The sequence below is a fragment of the Mus caroli genome, chromosome 10 (genome assembly GCF_900094665.2).
Source record: "Mus caroli chromosome 10, CAROLI_EIJ_v1.1, whole genome shotgun sequence".
NCBI lineage: Eukaryota > Metazoa > Chordata > Mammalia > Rodentia > Muridae > Mus > Mus caroli.
This window is the reverse complement of record NC_034579.1, coordinates 119,653,962-119,670,039: the sequence shown is the minus strand read 5'-3', so window position 1 is coordinate 119,670,039 and position 16,078 is coordinate 119,653,962. Positions and strand designations below refer to the sequence as shown.

The following is a 16,078-nucleotide window of genomic DNA, read 5'->3' as shown; positions in this document are numbered from 1 at the left end:
GTGTGTGTGTGTGTGTGTGTTAGAGGAAAGCTTTCAGGAGCTGTTTCTACCCTGTTGGTCCTGGGGATTGGCTTCAAGTTCAAGGTATTAGGCTTGTTTCTTGGGGCAAGCACCTTTAATATTATTTGGGGTCTGTGGAGACAGGGTTTCACTGTGTATCTCAGATTAGCCTTTTAGCTCATTCTGTATCCTAAACGGTCTCAAACTTGCAGTAATTTTCTGTCTTGGTCTACTGGTTGGTTATTGACATGTCCACTGGATATTGTTATTTTGGTTTTTCAACACAGGGTTTTTCTGTGTGTAGTCCTGACTGTCCTGGAACTCGCTGGGTAGACAAGGCTGGCATCAAAATTGCAGAGTTCCAGAGACACACACAAAATCCCAGTCCACACTCTGGCTGAGAGCACTGACTGCTCTTCCAGAGGTCTTGTGTTCAATTCCCAGCAACCACATGGTGGCTCACAACCATCTACAGTGGGATCTGATGCCCTCTTCTGGCATGTAGGCATATATGCAGGCAGAACACTGTACATAAAAAATAAGCCTTAGGGGGCTGGAGAGGTGGCTCAGAGGTTAAGAGCACTGACTGCCCTTCCAAAGGTCCTGAGTTCAAATCCCAGCAACCACATGATGACTCACAACCACCTGTAATGAGATCTGATGCCCTCTTCTGGCACATCTGAAGACAGCTACAATGTACTTACATATAATAAATAGATACATTTTTTGTTTGTTTGTTTGTTTTCCGAGACAGGGTTTCTCGTATAGCCCTGGCTGTCCTGCCTCTGCCTCCCGAGTGCTGGGATTAAAGGCGTGCGCCACCACGCCTGGCTCATAAATCTTTAAAAAAAAAAAAAAAAGAAACATGTGCCACTACAGCAAGCCACCCTGTATTGGTTTTGGAGCCATCAAGATGGCTTATCAGGAAAAGATGCTTGCAGTGAAATCCTGGAGACCCACACAGAGATAGAAGATGAGCCTCCTGTGCTGGTACATGCCTTTGATGCCGGCACTTGTGAAGCCCAGGCAAGTCTATTGCTGTAAGGGCCAGGCCATCCTGGTTTGCCTAGCAAGTTCAGGGACAGTCTGAGCTGCAAAATGTAAAGACTGGGGCTCTAAAAAACAAAACAAAAGCAAAGAAAGGTGAGAACCGACTCTGCAGAGTTATCTTCTGACCTCCACACAAGCGCCGCCGCTGTGTGCCCACCGTGTGCATGCACACATCCTGGGTTTTGTTTGTTTTTTAGGGGGGGAAGGGGACAGTGAGCTTTATTGATGGTATTCAAAGAGAGTAAGGCTCCCTAGGCCCCTTCCATCATCTTTGGGGGCTGGGATGGAAACTGTGAGGGGGATGCTCAGTGTCCCGAGTTGGGACAGGGACTCCTCAGCAACCGAGGGCCTCTCTCTTGCTCTCAGTGTCCTTGCTGGGGTGGGTGGTCCAGGGTTTCTTACTCCTTGGAGGCCATGTAGGCCATGAGGTCCACCACCCTGTTGCTGTAACCGTATTCATTGTCATACCAGGAAATGAGCTTGACAAAGTTGTCATTGAGAGCAATGCCAGCCCCAGCACCGAAGGTGGAAGAGTGGGAGTTGCTATTGAAGTCGCAGGAGACAACCTGGTCCTCGGTGTAGCCCAAGATGCCCTTCAGTGGGCCCTCAGATGCCTGCTTCACCACCTTCTTGATGTCCTCATACTTGGCAGGTTTCTCCAGGCGGCACGTCAGATCCACTATGGACACATTGGGGATAGGAACGCGGAAGGCCATGCCAGTGAGCTTCCCCTTCAGCTCTGGGATGACCTTGTCCACAGCCTTGACAGCACCAGGGGATGCAGGGATGATGTTCTGGGCAGCCCCACGACCATCACGCCACAGCTTTCCAGAGGGGCCATCCACAGTCTTCTGGGTGGCAGTGATGGCATGGACTGTGGTCATGAGCCCTTCCACAATGCCAAAGTTGTCATGGATGACCTTGGTCAGGGGGGCTAAGCAGTTGGTGGTGCAGGATGCATTGCTGACAATCTTGAGTGAGTTGTCATATTTCTGGTGGTTCACACCCATCACTAACATGGGGGCATCGGCAGAAGGGGCAGAGATGATGACCCTTTGGCCCCACCCTTCAAGTGGGCCCCCGGCCTTCTCTATGGTGGTGAAGATGCCAGTAGACTCCATGACATACTCAGCACCAGCCTCACCCCATTTGATGTTAGCGGGGTCTTGCTCCTGGAAGATAGTGATGGGTTTCCTGTTGATGACAAGCTTCCCATTCTCAGCCTTGACCATGCCATTGAACTTGCTATGGGTAGAGTCATACTGGAATATGTAGACCATGTAGTTGAGGTCCACGAATGGGTTGTTGATGGCAATAATCTCCACTTTGCCAACTGCAGAGCAGAAGGCAGCCCTGGTAACCGGGCACCCAATACGGTCAAATCCGCTCACACCAACCTTCACCATCCTGTCTACAGGCCGAGGCTGGCATTGTATGAGAAGATGCGGCTGTCTCTGGAACAGGGAGGCAGGGAGCCTCATACTAAGTTTTTTTTTTTTTTTTTTTTTAAAGATAAGATATCCCTTTTGCATGTGCTTATTTGGCTTTATTGCGAAATCTCTCACTTCCCCCTCAATTTGACCTTTTGTAGCATAACTCTCATCTCCCTTTGCTGTGATTGTCTAGCTATATGTAAATGGAAGACTAGTGCTATTTCACTTTTATGTCAGGGCTTGCTTGGTTTATTTTTGTTTGTTTTTTAATATGTATCAGGGTCTTGCCTGCAAGTTGAGTGTACCATTTTTGGGCAGGTCTACGGAGGCCAGAAGAGGCACTAGTATTACAGAAGGTTGTGAGCTGCCTGCCATTTGTGTGCTTGGATGAGCATCAAGTGCCCCTGAACCCGAGCTGTCTGACAACCTCTTATTTTTTTTTTTTAAAGATTTATTTATTTATTATATGTAAGTACACTGTAGCTGTCTTCAGACACTCCAGAAGAGGGCGCCAGATCTCGTTACGGATGGTTGTGAGCCACCATGTGGTAGCTGGGATTTGAACTCTGGACCTTCGGAAGAGCAGTCGGGTGCTCTTACCCACTGAGCCATCTCACCAGCCCTGACAACCTCTTATTTTTAATTAAGAACAAAATAAAACAAAACAAAAACCACACACTTTTTTTTTTTTTTTTGAGACTAGGTTTATAAAGACCAGGATAGCTTTGAACTCAAAGAGATCCAACTGCCTTTGCCTTCCGAGTCCTGGAATTAAGGGCGTGTCCCACCACACCCAACTCCTTTCTCTTTTATTTGTAAGGGTTTTCGAGTGCAGGGAGGTCTCTGCACCACATGCATGCAGTAATCATGAAGGCCAGAAGAGGGAGCATGATTCCCCTAGGACTCAAGTTACAGACAACTGTCAACCATGCAAATGGGTCAAAGGAGAGTCCAGGAAAAGGACGGCCTGGCCTGTGTTCTCCGCTGAGCCATCTTTCCAGGCTTCCTCACTGGTTTACTGACAGATCCCTAGCAGCTTAGGCTGGCTTGCAATAGAGGATAACGTCGAATTTATGATAATTTTATCACCACCTCTTCAACGCTGGGATTACAGGGGTGGACACACCACCACACAAAGTGTTGTGTACCGGGGTGAACCCAGCGGTTTGCACATGCTAAGCAAACGCTTACTAACTAAACTACATTCCCAATTCCTAAGTAATAAAGGTTCGCGAGCCACATCCTTTGTGGCTGATGGACAGCCACATTAATTTCCACGTTGACACTAAAGTTTGCTCACAGTTCCCAACTGCTTTTTAATCTTGCGGCTAAATGCATCGCCACGCTCTCGGACTCCCCGCACACACACCAATTAAAAACTCCGATCCTTAACAACTTGAATCGGCGAGTGCGATCACCACTTTAACGACCACTAAGGAATCAGAAAATGCCACCCATCGCGTCGCCTCCATCGGATCGCTTTACAGCGGCCGACTTCAACGGTTCAAAGGACCCTCTCGGAAACGGCCGACCCAGAGGTGCCGCGCTAGCCCGCACCGTCAACTTCCGGGTCTCGTTGGTAACCATTTCCTGTTTAGTAATGGTGCGTGATGGGATGAGTAGTCGGCTTCCCTGGAGCCGACCGCCAGCGTCCGGCCGACACAGAACTCCATTTCCCGACGTGCCTTGCAGCTTAGCCCAGGAGCAGGAGGCCGGTTCCGATTGCATCAGCGTGGGCTCCGAGGCGCGATGAGACTGTTCGTGAGCGAGGGTTCTCCGGGGAGCCTGCCCGTGCTGGCTGCGGCCGCGAGGGCCCGGGGTCGGGCGGAGCTGCTCATCAGCACCGTAGGCCCCGAAGGTACTGGAGTGGCTGCCGGTGGGCGGCGGGTGAGGGGTGTTCATCTCACAGTTGTTTGCCAGGCTCCAGTGCCCGTTCCCCAATCGACTCAACGTTAACTCACGCCAACCTTTGTTTCCGAGACCCTTCTGAAGTTAGTTCCCATAGTTACCCTCACTGTACTCTTCAAACCTCGTTTTAAGTCTCCCCTCCGGTTAGTTTTCCAGGATCCACCTATCATGGCAACTCCCTCTCAGCCCGGTCACTCTCAGGATCACCTCCAACCTCCTGTGTCGTTTCTGGGAAGCCCCTTTCTCCTTCCAGGACCTCAGTACAGACATGTGCACACTCAGTCCTTGAAGTTTATCGCGTATTCCCAGACAACTTTTTTGGGTGACTTTCTAAGAGTTGTCTGGTCAGATCCTCCCAGTTCTATTAGTTCTGTTCTCGCACTGTGACAGCTTGACTGCAGCACTATTCTATACCTCTCTGTAGACTCTACCTCTTGTTTGCAGTTCACAGTCTCAACTGAACACTAGCTGGCCTCTCTAGCATATTCCACCACCCACCCCTCCCCGGTTAGTGTTCTTACCTTCGAAACTGTAGATTGAAAACCCAGGCCTCCAGCACATAATGTAACGTCAAATCATTTCTTTTAAGATTTACTTATTTATTTAATGTATATATGAGTACACCGTAGCTGTACTGATGGTTTTGAGCCATCATGTGGTTGCTGGGAATTTGAATTCAGGATTTCTGCTCGCTCCTGTCAACCCTGCTTGCTCAGGCTGCGCCCCAACTTATATCTAAGGACACTGCAGCTGTCTTCAGACTTCCTGGAGGAGGGTGTCAGATCTCATTACGGGTGGTTGTGAGCCACCATGTGGTTGCTAGAAATTGAACTCGGGACCTTCGGAAGGGCAGTCAGTGCTCTTTAACAGCTGAGCCGTCTCTCCAGCCCCCTCATTTATTTTCTTACCCCTGATTTCCACCCATTTTCCTCTGTCTCAGAGTGTGTGGTACCATTCCTTACCCGGCCTAAGGTCCCTGTCTTGCAGCTGGATAGTGGCAACTACCTCTTCTCTGCTAGTGCAATCTGCCGGTCAGTATTGGTTCTTGGTGTGGCCAAGTATCAGGGTGGGCCTCACTGATCTTCCTGTGACCTTATTTGCAAACACTGTTCTACTGTGGGTTCACCCATGAACTAGACGTGCTTCGACTTACTTTCTCTCCCTGGGCAGATATTTTTTTCTGTTATGTGGCTGGGAACAAGATGATCTCACCAACCAGTGGCTGGAATGGGAGGCAACAGAACTGCAGGTGAATCCGTGTATCAGGGAGGGGAGGGCAGCCTGCCCTGCCTCTGTATGAACATCCTGACCCATTTCCCCTGCATTTTAGCCAGTTCTGTCTGCTGCCCTACACTGTCTAGTGGTTCAAGGCAAGAAAGGGGAAGATGTACTTGGCCCACTTCGGAGAGTCCTCACTCACATTGATCACAGCCTGAGTCGTCAAAACTGGCCTTTCCTGGCCGGGGTGAGCTGACTTGAAGTGGGGTTTGGAAGGCTTATGATATGGGACTCTGTGGGGAAAGTGTATTCAGACCCCAACAACTAATTATTAGCGTGGTAACCTTGACACATTACTTAAACCCACTAATTCTTAATTTTTGTTATTTCTGTTTTGTTTTTGTTTTTATTTTTTTGGGGGGGGGGTTCGAGACAGGGTTTCTCTGTGTAGCCCTGGCTGTCCTGGAACTCATTATGTAGTCCAGGCTGGTCCAAAACTCACGAAGCATTCCAGGTGGTCGGATCAAAGGCCTGTGCCACAACTAGTCTTTGATTTTTTTTTTTTTTTTTTTTTTTTTTTTTTTTTGTGAAATGGAAGTGATAGTTCCTGCCTTAGTTAGAGCTATCTTGAGGATTATGTTAGAAAGCACACATTGTCTCACCTAGTACTTGGCACATAGAAAGCAAAAACCCTGCATGGTGGCACACATTTGTAATCCCGACTTCTGGGAGGTAGAAACAGAAGGATCAGAAGGTCAAAGCCATCCTTGGATACACAGGGGCTCAGGACAGCTGGACAGGGGCTCAGGACAGCTGAACAGGGGCTCAGGACAGCTGAACAGGGGCTCAGGACAGCTGGACAGGGGCTCAGGACAGCTGGACAGGGGTTTAGGACAGCTGGACAGGGGCTCAGGACAGCTGGACNGGGTTTAGGACAGCTGGACAGGGGCTCAGGACAGCTGGACAGGGGCTCAGGACAGCTGGACAGGGGCTCAGGACAGCTGAACAGGGGCTCAGGACAGCTGGACAGGGGCTCAGGACAGCTGAACAGGGGCTCAGGACAGCTGAACAGGGGCTCAGGACAGCTGGACAGGGGTTCAGGACAGCTAGACAGGGGTTTAGGACAGCTGGACAGGGGCTCAGGACAGCTGGACAGGGGCTCAGGACAGGACAGCTGGAGCTATGTGACACCTTATTTAAACAAACAAACAAACAGGTACAGTAACATAGGAGCTTAATGAAAAGCTAGGTATGGTGGCACATGCATTTAATCCGAGGATTCTGGAGGCAGAGGCAGGCGGCTCTGCAGGTAAGGTCAGACTGGCAAGGATAGCCGGGGCAGTAGCAAATGTTAGCTATCACCACTGGGACATAGATGAATGCTTCACCTGTGCACTTCTCTCTTCTCCAACTAGGACACAGAATCTCTAGCTGACATTGTTTTGTGGGGAGCGCTGTATCCTTTACTGCAAGACCCAGCTTACCTCCCTGGTGAGAACTGTACATCATTTCACCCCCAAACCTGAGCACTGGGTACAGGGCTGTGGAACAGATGGGTATTGAGTTTTCACTTGAAGGTGCAACATGACGGGGAAACTGTAGCCGAATATGGCCAGGGTCACTGGGGAAGCGCGGTGAAGCCTCCAGAGGGAGGAGGTCCACCTCTGCCTGCTCAGTCTTCATCCTTTTATGTTTGTTGTTAAACCCACAGAGGAGTTGGGTGCCCTGCAAAGTTGGTTCAAGACACTGAGTACCCAGGAACCGTGTCAGCGAGCTGTAGAGACGGTGCTAAAACAGCAGGGGGTCCTGGCACTTCGTCTGTACCTCCAAAAACAGCCACAGCCTCAGCCCCCACCTCCTGAGGGGAGAACTGTCAGCAACGAGCTCGAGGTTTGGAACTGGGCGGGGCACCCTCACGGAGCCTTAGGGCCTTAGGTAGAAGGTGTGTGGGAGGCAGATGTTGATTGTGGCCACCTCCTTAGTTGTTCGACACCCCGTGGGCCCTCCTCATGTTGATTCTTGGTAGGAAGAGGAGCTGGCTACCTTGTCTGAGGAGGACATCGTTACAGCTGTTGCCGCGTGGGAGAAGGGTCTGGAAAGCCTGCCTCCGCTACAGCTCCAGCAGCATCCAGTGTGAGTAGACACCGAGAATGAGGTTCGGTTTCGTTACTGGAAACTGTTGCCAGGTAACAAAGCAGGCTCCTCCACTTTGCTCATGGAGTATTGATGCCAGTAAGGTAAAGAGATGTTTACAATATTGACAGTTACATATTTATGAATTTTTATTTAAGTTTTGTTTATTTTATGTATGTGAGTACACTGTCACTGTCTCAGACACACCAGAAGAGGGCATCAGATCCCATTACAGATGGTTGTGAGCCACCATGTGGTTGCTGGGAATTGAACTCGGGACCTGCGGAAGAGCAATCATTGTTCTTAACTGCTGAGCCATCTCACCAGCTCAGTAAAGCACTTTTTGCATAAATCTAACAACCTGAATGTGACCCCCCAGAACCCACAGAGGTGGGAGGAGAAAATGACTATACCCAGTTGTCCTCTGACCTCCATATGTGTGCTGAGCCATTCTTGCCCCACTCCAAAAATCATGGGGTTTGCTTGTTTTTATTTCATGTGTCCTAGTGTTTTTACTGCATGTATGTATGTGCACTACATGTGTGCATAGTTCCTATGGAGGCCACACATGTAGTGGAGAAGAGGGCATCTGGAGTTACAGATGGCTGTGAGCTTCTAGCTGGGAATGCTCTGCAAGAGCAGCACCCCTCACCTATCTCTGCAGGTCTCCTCGCTTCCACCTTTGAGATGGACTTTAGCCTGGGCTGGCGTGGAACTCACTCTGTAGACCAGGCTGCTTTAGAACTCACAGAGCTCTGTCAGTCTCTGCCTCAAAGACTCTGCCTTTAACCTGCTGGGATTGAAGATATGTGCCACTATGCCCACTAAGAGATACACTGTTTCACATGTGTGTACTGGCTAACCTGTCACCATCACCAAGAGATACACTGTTTCACTCGACCGACCAAGAGATGCACTGTTTTATATGTTCATTCTGGCTAAGGTATTTACCTATAGGCCAGCTGCCTTTGGCTTAGCCTGAAATTTCAGCTCCTTGGGAGGCTGAGACAGGAGAATTTCAAGCTCAAGATATCTTGGGCAACTTACTTAGACCTTGTCTTAAAAGGTAAACAAATGTCCTGGAAGCCACTTGTGTCATAAGCAGGTTAGTCCCAGTAGGCAGGAGGACCAGCAGGTTAGGCCAGCCTTGGCTATATAGTGATCCTGTCATTAAAAACCATCCACTAATCAAAGCAAAAAGGTCCAGGGTCAGTGGTAGAGTTTTTGCTTAGCATGCATAAGGATCTAGACTGAATCTTTAGTACTGCAAAAATCAAGACCATATGCAAATTACGTTGTCTTCTTACTCTGTGTGGTATGTGTGAAAGAGAATGCAGATGCACACATACCACCCTGTGTGTAGAGGTCAGTTTTCCCTGTCCACATTGGGCTGTAGCAGTGGAGTTGAGGATGGTAGACTTGGGCTACAAGCCCTTGGCTGCCTGAGCTGTCTCAGCAGCCCCGGCTGTCTGAGGCCAGGCTGCCTTCCTTGCTCCCCTTCAGACCTCGGTTGTGTTTTGTCCCTTGTCAACATCCAGTCAGCAGTCACACACCAGATCCCATCACAAAGCTTTGCCCAGGTCTGAGAATTTTAAATGGAGAAACTCCAGAAATAATCTATTCTGAAGTAGCTAGCCCTGGCTGTCCTGGAACTTGCTCTGCAGAGCAGACAGGCCTTGAACTCTGAGATCCACCTGTCTCAGCCACCACTGCCAAGGCATCTGTAAGTTTTAAACAGCTTTTATCATAGCATGTTGTTTATTATAGCATGCTGTTGCATTGTTGCTATTTATTAATGTTGTTTATAAGCTGTGCCTCTTGATTGCTACAGTGCTAGGTTATAGACAGGCACTGTACCTGCCGGGCTTTTGGACTCTCGTGTTCATGCTTATGCAGCAAGCAGCACTTTATGCACTGAGCCGTGTGGTTTGGGCCAGGAGGAGACACCTTAGGAGGAGACGAGTCAGGATAGGAAAGGATTTGGTTCAGTTCATGTGTGGCGATGACAAGCTGTAATGACTTCAGGTCGTGACTACAGACCTATTAACACTGAACTGGGTAAGAAGAGGTCAGAGCTGGGAAGTGAATGACAGGCAGAGACATCCAGGGAGAATTGTGATGGTGCCTGGGGAGTTTGTGCCTGAGAATGAGCTAAGGTGCTGACAGTGAAAGAGGGAGCTGTTGGGATGGGCTGCGTGTAGTGCACAAAGCTGTCCCTGAAGCTTGCTGACTGAGCATAGCCCTCTCCAGTGAGGCCAGGGTCATAGCTCTGGCTCCCTGGGAGGAAAGACTGTGACCTGAGGCACCTGGACTGAGTCCTCCAGGGTTCTGTGCACGTGTTAGGATATTTGCATCCCTGCTGTGGACTAGTCTCTCTCTTCTCTGTCACCAGGTTGCCTGTGCCTGGAGAGAGGAATGTTCTCATCACGAGTGCCCTCCCCTATGTCAACAATGTCCCCCACCTTGGAAACATCATTGGCTGTGTGCTCAGTGCTGATGTCTTTGCAAGGTGGAGCCAGCTGCTGGAGGAATGTCCTCCAGAGGGTGGAGTGGAAATGGATGCCTCAGAGGTTGGGACTGGAGTAGTCCCCCCATGACCACCATCTCCTTCCAGGTATTGTCGCCTTCGCCAGTGGAATACCCTCTATCTGTGTGGTACAGATGAGTATGGAACTGCGACAGAGACCAAGGCCATGGAGGAGGGCCTAACCCCACAGGAAATCTGTGACAAGTACCATGCCATCCATGCTGACATCTACCGCTGGTTCGGCATATCGTTCGATACTTTTGGTCGCACTACCACTCCTCAGCAGACCAAGTAGGTTCCTGAGAATGAGGCAGGAATGGACTGAAGGGGAGGCTAGGTGTAAGGAGGATACCGCAAAGATAGGAACAGAGTGTCTGAGGAGGGACGGTCGCCTGAGCTTTGGTTCTGAGCATCTGGGTGGAAGGCAGAACAGGGACTAGGGTGGGGCCTGAAGGAGGACCTTGGACGGGAAGGGAAAATGCCGCTTTCCTTTCCGTGTAGTGCTTCTTCCCTCTGGTTGCCTAGGAATCTTGGTTTTAAGACAGGGTTACACTGTGTAGCCTAAGATGGTCTCAGATTTGTGGCAATCCTCCTGCCTCAGATTTGCAAAGGTTGGGAAGCACAGGTATGTGCTACCATGCCCAGCGTGGAATCTTTTTTTGTTTGTTTTGGTTTTTCGAGACAGGGTTTCTTTGTGTAGCCCTGGCTGTCCTGGAATTCACTTTGTAGACCAGGCTGGCCTCGAACTCAGAAATCCACCTGCCTCTACCTCCCAAGTGGCATGGAATCTTTAAAACAATTCCTTCCTACTTATGTTGTAACACATATTCATTCTTCCTCTGCCTGAAAAGTCCTTAGAGAAGCTACAGACAGGCAGGGGGACAGTTGGTGTTGCTGTGCACCTCTGCCCTAATGCTGAATGAAGACCTGAATGCAGATGTAAAAGTCCGCTGGATACGGTCACCCCCTACAATCCCAGCATCTGGGAGGTGGAGGCAGAGGATTAGGAGTTGAAGTCGTGGTTAGTGTTGGCCTCATGAGACCTTTCTCAAAACCAATGAAACAAACGAAAACACCATGTAAATATAGAGTCAGCAGAAGTGAACTGTAAAGTGGGAAGAGTCTGTTTGGGCAGTTGGAGTCAGAAGAGCACCGTGGTTGCATCCAGTGGGTCCTAGCTAGGAACAGGCTTCACTGGTGGGAGGCCTCCCCCAGAATGAGGTCTTGTCTCTGGTTAGAGCAACAGAGGAAGGAGTCCACACTGGTCTGACTGTTCTTTCTCACCCTTTGCTTGCTGGCCTTGCTAGAATCACCCAGGACATCTTCCAGAGGTTGCTGACGCGGGGGTTTGTGCTGCGAGATACTGTGGAGCAGCTTCGGTGTGAGCAGTGTGCACGTTTCCTGGCTGACCGCTTTGTGGAGGGCGTGTGTCCCTTCTGTGGCTATGAAGAGGCCCGAGGTGACCAGTGTGATAAGTGTGGCAAGCTCATCAATGCCATTGAGCTCAAGGTAGGAGGAAGAACTCAAGGAAGCCCAAGAGAAACATTTATTAATTACTTATCAATAAAATGATTTATCAAAAAGATTATGAGAAAAGCAAAGAAGGAGCAGATTCAGGCTTGTTCTGTGGGAGCTGTGGGCTCTGGTGAGCGTACAGTTGTACCTTAAAGACAGACTCTTCAGGGTTAGAGTTGTAGGGTTAGGGTTGTAGACCAGGCTGGACTAGAACTCACAAGAGGTCCACCTGCCTCTGTCTCCCAAACTGAGATTCAAAGTTTGTGCCACTTCCACCTGGCCAGGACTTTAATGTTCAGTGCCTAAAATCTTGTGCTGATTTCTGTCTGGGCAGTTATGCTGTAGTTAGCATGGGCTGGGACAGAGACAGGTTTCTTTAGCAATCGGTCGTCTGATCAGTGCTAGGTGGTTGTCCTAGAACTGCCTGTAGGCTGGCCTCTGCCTCCTGAGTGCTGGGATTAAAGGCTTGTGCTGCTTGCCACGCCCGGCAGATTATTCTTTTTCTGTTACTTACTTTGTCTTCTTGTCTAAGTTTGCTCCTTTGTTGCTTTACTCATTACTTAAGTATTTAAGAAATGCTGGATAGTCAAGTAAGATGCTTTTTTGGCTTGTGCTGGAGGTGTAGATCAGTGGTAGAATACTTGGCTAATAGGAGTAACACACAGTAGGGAAGATGGGCGTGGCTAGTGCTGTCTGTGACCATAGGCAAGATTCAGAGCCTGGATGCAATGGCAATGTTTGCTTTGCTAAGTATGGAGTTCCTGCAGACTTGTAAAGAACAGTCGGAAACAGATGTGGACTTCAGCTGTGCTGTGCGACACTCACCGTGTCTCACCTTCACACCTCGGTCGGGGTTGGCAAGGTGGCTGTGCAGATACGGCACTTGCTGGAAACCCAGACCGCATACGGTGGGAGGAGAAAACAGACTTGATCTCCACATGGTCACACTCACACACAAAATACATATATCAAGACAGCACCCTCCTAGCCCCACGCCCAGGTAGGTCAAGCAAGCTTAGTAGTAAGGTGCTATAGCCAACCAGTGCTGAGTGCTCCCTGCTGCACGGACTGAGTGTGTGAACCTGAGTCTCAGGAGCAGGTGGTTCAGCAGTGTGCACACAAGTCTCTGTTACAGCAGTGTGCAGTGCGCACACACGGAGGCCACAATCGGAGGGAGGGGTGTGCTCGTTCTGAGCTGGGAGGCTGATTGGTCTGGACAGTTTCCCTTCTCTGCAGCCGGGTCCTCCGTACTCCCAGCAAGATCACACCCTTTGTACGGAATTTCTCTTTACAGAAACCACAGTGCAAAATCTGCCGCTCCTGCCCTGTGGTGAGGTCCTCACAGCACCTGTTTCTAGACTTGCCTAAGGTGAGTCAGGCAGCCCTGGCTACACACTGGTTTTCTGTATTTTTATTTGTGTGTGTATAGGTCTGTCTGTGAGTGAGTGTGTGTTTGTGTGTGTGTGTGCGCGCGCATACATGAGGACACATGCATGTGAGCCTGTGTGCAGCTAGAAGAGGACAGAAGAGGCATCAGATCTGGGGCTGGAGTTATGGGCAATTGCACGCCATCCAGTATGGGCGTAGGGCCGGGACTTGGATCCTCTGAAGAGTATTTTTATTTCCAGTAATCATTTACATAGCTCGGAAACACAGCTATGGTAGACCTCGTGCCTAGTTTGTCCAAGTCACTATATTCAATAACTGGTACTGGACAAAGCTTATACCTGGCACAGTTGTGGTGACCGTGTGCTTTCAATCCCAGCATTCTCAGCACTAAAGAGGCTGAAGCAGCAGATAGGAGATTCATGAACTTAAAGCCAGCTTGGGCAAAATAATGCTAAGACTTGTATTTCAAAAAATAGCAAACACATTGTTCTGATGAAACAGATTAGAGAGCACGAGGTGAGTCCGAGCCCACTTCCCAGACCTTTCTCCTTCAGGGTCTGTGGGCTGGGCTTGGATTCGCTGTTTAGCTGAGGGTGGTCTTGAACTCCTGATGCTCCTCCTTCTGCCTCCCAAGTACTGCGATTACAGACAGATAGGGAACGAGGCCTAGCTGTTTCCACCTGCCATTCATAGTCCAAAGTTTTAATTCCAAAATTTTTAATTTTTTAATTTTTTTTTAAAGATTTATTTATATGTAAGTACACTGTAGCTGTCTTCAGACACATTAGAAGAGGGCATCAGATCCTATTACAGATGGCTGTGAGCCACCATGTGGTTGCTGGGAATTGAACTCAGGACCTCTGGAAGAGCAGTTGATGCTTTTATCCCCTGAGCCGTCTTTCCAGCCCCATTATTTTTATTTTTTAAGATCTTTATGTTATGTGTATGGGTGTTTGCCTGCACGTATTCCTGTCACCACATGCCTAGAGTGCCCTCAGAGCAGTCATTCCCAACCTGTGGGCTGCAACCCCTTTTGGATCCCATGACCCTTTGGCAGGGGTCGGGTATCAGATAACCTGCAAATCATATGTTTACATTGTGGCTTATAACAGTAGCAAAATTACAGTTATGAAGTAACAATGGAATGATTTTGTGGTTGGGGGTCACAGCTTGAGGAACTGTATTAAGGGTCTCGGGTTAGAAAGGTTGAGACCCCCTGCCTGCCTTAGAGGGGACTGAATTGGAGTTGAGAGTCACAGCTGGTTGTGAGCTGCAGTGTGGGTGCTGGGAACCAAACCCAGGCCCTCTGCAAGAGCAGCCAGTTCTGTTAACCACAACCCTTTTTTCTCTAGTCCCCTAATCTCATTTTTTAAAAATTTTGACGGCCTTGTAATATTTCATTATATGCATATACTTCTAATATCATATTTCGTCATCTAAACTGTGAGAATTTTTATTTTTATTTTTTTTTGAGTCAGGGTTTCTCTGTGTAACCCTGGCTGTCCTAAAACTCACTCTGTCGACCATGCTGGCTTCAAACCCACAGAGATGAGATGTGCCTGCCTCTGCCTCCCAAATGCTGGGATTAGAAAGAGGCATGCTCCTCCACTGCTCAGTTGTTTAAACTTTTATATCACTTCCCCTTCTCCTCCAACTGCTCCCTCTCATGGCTTTTTCTGTAATTGTTTATATATACAAAAACATACCCATCCCCCCCACACACACAAACACACACACACACACCTCCTGATTATATACATAAGTGTGTGCCAAGCATTCACAAGTTCTTAAACTCACTTTTCTCACCTCTGCCTCTGAGGAGCCAGAATTATAAACCACAGACCACTGTACTCAGTTTAGTTTCAATGTTTTTGCTTTTACAGACAGCATTTCTTTACGTACACATCTTAAAGACTCAAGGGGATTTTTTTAAGACAGGGTTCCCTCACTTTCCCGGAACTCGCTCTGTAGACCAGGCTCACCTCTGCGTCCGAGTGCTGGGGTGGAAGGTGTGCTCCACCATGGCCTGGCTGTGGGTGCTCCTGTTGAATGAGATTGTTAACAATTGTTTAGATGTCCCTGAAGCCATGAATCTTTAGTTTTACGTATGTACTCCTGACTTAGCTGTGCAGCGCTTGACTCACTGACCTTGGTGCCATCCTGCCTGTGTCCTCTGTCCTGTTGGTCTTTTCTTCATCTCAGTTGGAAAAGCGCCTGGAGGACTGGTTGGGGAAGACAGTGCCTGGCAGTGACTGGACACCCAACGCCAGGTTCATTATACGTTCCTGGCTTCGAGATGGCCTCAAGCCACGATGCATCACCAGAGACCTCAAATGGGGAACGCCTGTGCCCTTGGAAGGTTTTGAGGACAAGGTAAATAAATACCTTTAGCCTTTAGTCATGGCTTAAAACGTTCAGCCTCAGGATTCAGTTCATGGGCTAGCTGATTAAAAAATTATATTTCCTCTTAGCCTGAAATTTTGGGTTGGTTTCTATTTGTATCCCTGCAGGTATTTTACGTCTGGTTTGATGCTACTATTGGCTACGTGTCCATCACAGCCAACTACACAGACCAATGGGAGAAATGGTGGAAGAACCCAGAACAAGTAAGCTGGTTTCGGTGCTTGTCTATGGGACGAGGTGTGAGGTAAGAGGCAGGCTCTGGGCTGCTCCGCAGGGAGGAGAGTTTCAGACAATCTCCCAATGTCTTCTCCTAGGTGGACCTTTACCAGTTCATGGCCAAAGACAATGTTCCCTTCCATGGCTTGGTCTTTCCGTGTTCAGTCCTAGGAGCTGAGGACAACTACACCCTGGTCAAGCACATCATTGCTACAGGTAGGGCTGGCAGAGCACGGCTGCAGGTGGGGCTGGCAGAGCACTGCTGCAGGTGGGCCTGGCAGAGCAC

The 16,078-nt window shown here is 49.1% G+C and overlaps 1 protein-coding gene and 1 pseudogene across 2 annotated transcripts in view; one reads left to right on the top strand and one right to left on the bottom strand.

Annotated features, from left to right (window-relative positions):
* Positions 1-1,448: 1,448 nt before the first annotated feature.
* Positions 1,449-2,468, bottom strand: LOC110303218 (annotated as a pseudogene).
* Positions 2,469-4,075: 1,607 nt separating this feature from the next.
* Mars (methionyl-tRNA synthetase) overlaps positions 4,076-16,078 on the top strand; it is a 15,736-nt gene continuing 3,733 nt past the window's right edge. For both annotated transcript variants that reach the window (XM_021173622.1, XM_021173621.1), the window contains exons 1-14: positions 4,076-4,341; positions 5,332-5,422; positions 5,562-5,640; positions 5,722-5,856; positions 7,025-7,100; positions 7,321-7,499; positions 7,636-7,742; positions 10,135-10,251; positions 10,357-10,560; positions 11,577-11,778; positions 13,079-13,153; positions 15,376-15,546; positions 15,684-15,779; positions 15,891-16,008. In XM_021173622.1, coding sequence (XP_021029281.1) covers positions 4,233-4,341; positions 5,332-5,422; positions 5,562-5,640; positions 5,722-5,856; positions 7,025-7,100; positions 7,321-7,499; positions 7,636-7,742; positions 10,135-10,251; positions 10,357-10,560; positions 11,577-11,778; positions 13,079-13,153; positions 15,376-15,546; positions 15,684-15,779; positions 15,891-16,008 — 1,759 coding nt within the window. In that variant the 5' untranslated portion in view covers positions 4,076-4,232. The remainder of the gene's footprint in view (positions 4,342-5,331; positions 5,423-5,561; positions 5,641-5,721; positions 5,857-7,024; positions 7,101-7,320; positions 7,500-7,635; positions 7,743-10,134; positions 10,252-10,356; positions 10,561-11,576; positions 11,779-13,078; positions 13,154-15,375; positions 15,547-15,683; positions 15,780-15,890; positions 16,009-16,078) is intronic.